At 41.9% G+C, this 6,000-nt stretch overlaps 1 protein-coding gene across 1 annotated transcript in view; it reads right to left on the bottom strand.

The window, feature by feature from the left end:
* Positions 1–398: 398 nt before the first annotated feature.
* LOC116698378 (cohesin subunit SA-2) overlaps positions 399–6,000 on the bottom strand; it is a 32,170-nt gene continuing 26,568 nt past the window's right edge. Inside the window, 7 exon segments of the mRNA XM_032530298.1 lie at positions 399–1,224; positions 2,370–2,445; positions 2,534–2,724; positions 2,817–2,945; positions 3,331–3,482; positions 3,570–3,671; positions 5,723–5,859. Coding sequence (XP_032386189.1) covers positions 1,089–1,224; positions 2,370–2,445; positions 2,534–2,724; positions 2,817–2,945; positions 3,331–3,482; positions 3,570–3,671; positions 5,723–5,859 — 923 coding nt within the window. The 3' untranslated portion in view covers positions 399–1,088.

The following is a 6,000-nucleotide window of genomic DNA, read 5'->3' as shown; positions in this document are numbered from 1 at the left end:
GTTCCCATGCTTTTTGTCATGTAGGATAACATGATTTAGTGCAGTAAATTTCGAGCCCCAAAGGTCTGGGAAAAGCTTTCAGATTACATTCATTTAAATTATCATCATATATTAATTTGTATTACTTTTTCACTAAAAGCTTCATGTTTTTATTTTTAAATCTATAACAGTTTATAGATTACACTCTAATCTAACAAATATACAACTCAAACAAAGAGTATGGTATTATTATGGTAATAATACATGGCTAATAGCTTTCTAATACATTTCTCTCTCATAACTAAGGCTATAGAAGTGTAAAGAAATAAGCAACGTCAAATTATTCCAAGGGACGTACATGACGGGGTACCAAAAGATTGAGAACCGCTGATTTAGTGCAACAATGTTGATCATTGATGACTTTAGGGGCAACAATTGAGGTTTATGGCACTGAAGATTAAGATGTATCAGGCTTTAGCTGCAAAAGTAATAGTACAATCAATTCTTTGTGGTTTTTGTTTTTCATGGGATTTGTTGACAATGAAAAAATATATATAATGTAATATTGTTGAGTCATCCTTTAAAAAGTGCCCTGCCACACAACACCGTTTTGCATTTTTTGAAATATGATAGGTCCATATGTGTTTGTGTTATGTTGGTGAATGGGAAAATGAACGTCATGTTGCCTGAGCTCTATTACTATTCATGAGCTCTCCCAGTTGCACTGGGTAAAAGATGCTGCTAGCAAGGCTCTCATTGGCTAGCTGTTAGCCAATCAGCTTAGCTCGCTGAATGTTAATGAGAACTGGCACAAATTCTAGTCTTCCTGCAGGCTTCCCACACTAGAATTGTGGGACTATTTAAAAATGTTAAAGAGTTCATGGTAGAACTTCAGACATTACCACAAAGTAATGAAATAGGTGTGGCAGGGCACCTTTAAAACTATGTCCTCATATAACACATGATGTACAGCAAAAATGGGAAGTCTGCACATCAGCACAGAGAAGACACAAAAAAAGGAAAACGTCTCGCTCCAAATATTGTGATGTCCAGTGTGAGGTTTTCGTCATCTAGACAGCAGCACCGATTCTCCTACAACTTCCTAATTGTTACAGTTCGACTTCCACAGTGTCGTTATCCGCCTCGTTTCCGGTGCTGAGGACAGATCCCTCGATGCTCAGTCTTTTTGCAGGAGGTTCCACCGGGACAGAAAAGGGATCCATGTCAGTTGTCCTTTCCTGATTGCTGAGGAGTTAGATGAGGTTACAGTTATTAGCAGGGCTTCAAATTGACAACCGCCAAATGCAGTTAAAAATGTATTTTGGCGGGTAACATAGTAAAGACAATAGCCAATTTGGCTGGTGATGAATCAAGCAAAACAACACTACATCTCTTTAACCCTCATGTTGTCCTCAGGTCAAATTGACCCGTTTTCCTACATCAATGTTCTTTTTAAATTACCCAAAATAACATGATGGATTCCACACAACGCTCTTTGGCATGTACAAATAAACAAGTCTTATTCAATTTTATAGCATTTGAAAAACAAATTGAAGTGGTTTTGAAAACCAGAGTAAAAGTTGACATTTTCCAGTCTGTGATTATCCATCAACATCCATTCCTTTAATTTAAGTCTAAATAATTCCTAATTTCAGCTTTTCTAACTCAAACATTAGGTATCATTTCCTATAAATGAGGTTTGTTGACCATAAAATACTTTAAAATTGAAGTTAATAAGTTAGTGTTACATAGTGTTGAAAACGTCAAAAGAGTGACAAACATTGGAAAAAAAAGCATCAAAAGTGTTGAAAAAAGGGACAAAATTGCAAGAAAGTTAAAAACATTGATTAAAAGCGTCAACAAAAGTGTTGATTTTCATGACAGGGAGACAACACAAGGGTTAAATAGGTTGGCTGCAAACAACAAGTCAGTGTTGTCACGGTTTTCCGCCAACAATTAGGACGTCACCGTATCTGATACACCCTGCTTGTAGCACTAATCCTACATTTCCCATGAACACTGGGTTGTGACGTGTCATAGAACCGTAGGCTACTTGCCTAGCGTGTGTGGTATTGATTACGAGGTACGCAACAAACCAGAGGAACTGAAATCAAAGCAACACTATGTCACTTTTCCCACTTCGGTCCCCCTACAGGTTGTCTCATTGGAACTACAGCCGCAGCTAAAAGTAAGTAATAGTGTTGCTTTAAGTAGTAAAGTTAGTTAGGAGAAAAACAAAAACAAACATGTGGCTAGTAAAAAAATCTGATTGGCTGGTAACTTTAAAAATCGACTAGCAATGTTGGCATCAAAGCCCTGGTTATTAGTATGATCGAGGTGGAGAAGATTTGCTGTGTAACTGGTTTATGAAATGAATAAGAATTGTTCACCTTAGACTGAAGCTGGACTTGGGAACTTTACTAACTTTGGAGTCGACAGGGCTGAATGCGCAGGGGGACTTGCTTCCTAAAAAAAAAGAGAAGAAAAGAGAAATACATGATGCAGCCAATGCAGTACAACTTCTGTGCTTGATTTCAAGGTTCCGGTGTAGCACCTTCTAGCTTTTGTCTGGAGAAGGGAGAGCGATTTGGCAGGTGCAGCTTTCTGTCGGAGCTAACGTAGGACATGGCATCTTCTCCTTCAACCACAGCCAACAGGGAAACACGGTAGTAGATGAGAGGCTGCCAGCACTCCTCCCTGAGGTCAATAATATGCTCCACAGTGTGCTTCTGCAGGTAGGAGAACCTGCACAGGACGAGAACGAGAGACGAGAAGACTTTCAGAAAGCTAAGTTGACGGCATTAGAAAGAAACCTGTATGTTTCTTGCGGCACTTACACTGTTTTCTTGTCCGGTTTGAGGAGTTTGCTGGAGAACTCACTGAGGATGGTCAGGTAGGAGAGGTACGGTGGCGTAGGTGTTTCTGGGGTCTGACTAAACTCTTGGAAAACAAACTCTATGCCGTTCCTGCAGGTATTAACACACAAACTTTAGAGTCTGGACACGCGCAAAAATCTGATTCTGATTCTTAAAAAACAATTAAAAATGGTGTTGTACTTACTATTTAGATTTACAGCTATAGTGCATAGTTTCTGTTGTACAAGACAACAACTTGACAACAAGACTGTCGGCGAGTCCACATGATACAAGCCTTCTGTGACCGCTACTTTTGTTACTGTAAATCGTATTTTATTTTTATGATACCTTTGGACTGATTACTGTTCATGGTATCTTGTATTTTCCAGTTTTGTAATCACTATCATTAATGTCTTGTGTTTTATCGACTGCTGTTTTTACAGTTTTTACAATTGCTTCCAATTAAAACAGGAGTGAAACAAGAGCCCGTGCTGACCTGTGGATCATGACGACACACTCACGAAACTTGACGAGGTCCCCGAAGGTGAGGGCGAACCGCCTGGCGAGCTCCTTGATGCAGGTGAAGGTCTGGACCCCTGGGTGAGCCCTAGTGCCGCTCTCCTGCTCTCGCTTCAGACGGACAAACAGCTGAGGAAAGAGAAGAAAAACACGTCAGCAGCTTGCAGTGTGTAGCTGAGGCTAACGTTTATCAGGATGTGTATGAAGCAACTATACCTGCTGCAAACAGAGCACCAGTGTCCGAGCACTCTCTATTCTATCCATCTGCCTGGTCCTGTACATCATCTCCTTGATGATGTCTCCGAAGTCGTTATAGTACTGGGGACAAACAGGGAAATTAAAATGGGACGCTCCAGTGAGATATCTGTAGATATCTAAAGAAATAGTTTTTTTAATTTTGGAAAATACGCAAGCGTCTGTCCGTCTGTTTAATATGAATCTACAGTGGCCAGGTTAGCTCAGTTGGTAGAGCAGGCGCACATATATAGAGGTTTACTGCTCGATGCGACCTGCAGCCCTCTGTCCCCCCCCGTCTCTCCTTTCATGTCTTCATCTGTTCTGTGGAAATAAAGGCCTAAAAAATGCCCTCACAAAATAATGTTAAAAAAGGATAATAATAATAATAATAATAACTAGAACTGCACGCAGTTTCAACGGGGTCCAAGCCTCCCCGCGCCAGTCGTCCCCAGCGACCCGGGGAAATGTCCTATGTTGATTAGAGCGCCCCCGAAGGGCCTGTCTACCAAATCTGGCAGAGAGCCTCCGGGCGGTGGGCGAAACAATCATTACCGGTTTGGTTTTTATAGCATTTACTGCGGCAGAGATATTGCAATTGCAAATTTCCCATTTAAATGCATTGACTTTGTCGACAAAACCAACAAATGTTAATTATAGCGCCCCCTAATGGCGAATCGTTACCAAATTCGATATAAAGCCTCCGGGCGGCATGCCAAACAATCACCCCAAGTTTGGTGTTGATACCACGTATTTTGGCCGAGATATGGCAAAGTACGTTCGTGAAAAACACACTTTTTTTATTTGTAGCGCCCCCTAGGGGCCAATGTTCTCGAAATTTGGTACAGAGCCTCAGGGGGTCATAGCAAGTAATATCGTAAAGTTTTGCTTTTATAGCATTTATTTTGGTCGAGATATGGCAACGGCAATGTTTTCATAGCTACCAACTAAACTTTGTTTGCGCGTAACACACGCAATTTTTATCCCATAAAAAATCTTTATGCAAACTTTTGTCAGGTGGGTCTGGAGATGCTATGTGCCAAGTTTCGTGCAGATCCATTGCACGGTCTCGGAGGAGTTAGAAAAAGTAGGTTTTTGATAAATTGCGATTTTTCACGCATAAAAGTCTAGGCGGAAATGGGCGTGGCCTATATCACGAGATTCAGTAGGATCCAGGGAACGCGTGGATGTAAGGTTTTTAAATTTCCGATGCACGGTTTGCGAGTTATAGGGCCAAACGCGTTTTGTCCTGGTATAGCGCCACCTAGTGGTGGAAGTGTGCGAATTTTTTTGGCTGAGGTCTTTGCGGACTTTTGGACCAGTCCTGAAAATGGCGCGTCGCCACCATGTACGGTTTAGGCTGCAGCACCACTTTTATGCGGCGCGGAATAATAATAATGGAAAATGGATAATGGATAATGGAAAATCCTAGCGAAAACAATAGGGTTCCACAGCCCTGCTGTGTGAACCGCGTATCGCCTTGCGATTACCGCGGTGCACGCATCCTCGGGCTTGGACCCCTAATAATAATAATCTTCAGCCAACAGCTGGTTAGCTTAGTTTAGCTTAAGGACTGGAAACGGAGAAACAGCCAGCCCAGCTCTGTAACAAAATCTGCCTACCAGCACCTCTAAAGCTCTCAAATCAACACGTTATATATTGTTGGTTTGATCCATTTAAAACTAAAGTGTAAAAAGGACAAGTTGGCAAGTTGGGGTTTTATGACGACATATTTTTTTGCTGGCAGTAAGAGTTTTCTGGGGGGCATTTTCAGCCTTTATTTTGACAGGACAGCTAAAGTCATGAAAGGGGGGGGGGGGGACATGCAGCAAAGGGCCACAGGTCGGAGTCAAACCCGGACCCGCTGCGTTGAGGAATAAATCTCTATATATGGGTGCCCGCTCTACCTACTGAGCTATCCGAGAGGGCCCCAGGGAGATTTGTTACTTTTGGACCGAGCCAGGCTAGCCGTTTCTTCCTGCTTCCAGTATTTATTCTGAGCTAAGCTAACTGGCTTCTGGCTGTAGCTTTATATCTACTGTACAGAAGAGTGGTATCTATCTTTTCATCTCACTTTTGGCAGGAAAGCTGATAAACACGATATTAAACTGTGTCTTTGTGGAATTAACCTTTACCTTCACATAGTACATGAAGACCTCAGCTGCCATGCTCGTCTCCAGCACTCCATGAACTATCAGTTTGCAGAAGGCCGCCAGCAGATTTCTTCGTTTGTGAAGGTCCTCCAGCCTCTCCACTTCAGAGTTTTCACTCACTGAGGGAGTCGGGTGGAGTTGAAGCATGTGGTTGGATGTGGAGTTGAGAGCGAGAGAAGTGAAAGAGAGTGATTAATCATGAGAAATCATATAGCAGAAAAGAAAAGAACAAAGCAGAGAGTTTTAGTTAGTTTGAGGAC

Source organism: Etheostoma spectabile, chromosome 11 (genome assembly GCF_008692095.1).
Source record: "Etheostoma spectabile isolate EspeVRDwgs_2016 chromosome 11, UIUC_Espe_1.0, whole genome shotgun sequence".
NCBI lineage: Eukaryota > Metazoa > Chordata > Actinopteri > Perciformes > Percidae > Etheostoma > Etheostoma spectabile.
Note: the sequence above shows the minus strand (reverse complement) of the source record. Positions and strands in the feature narration are given on the sequence as shown.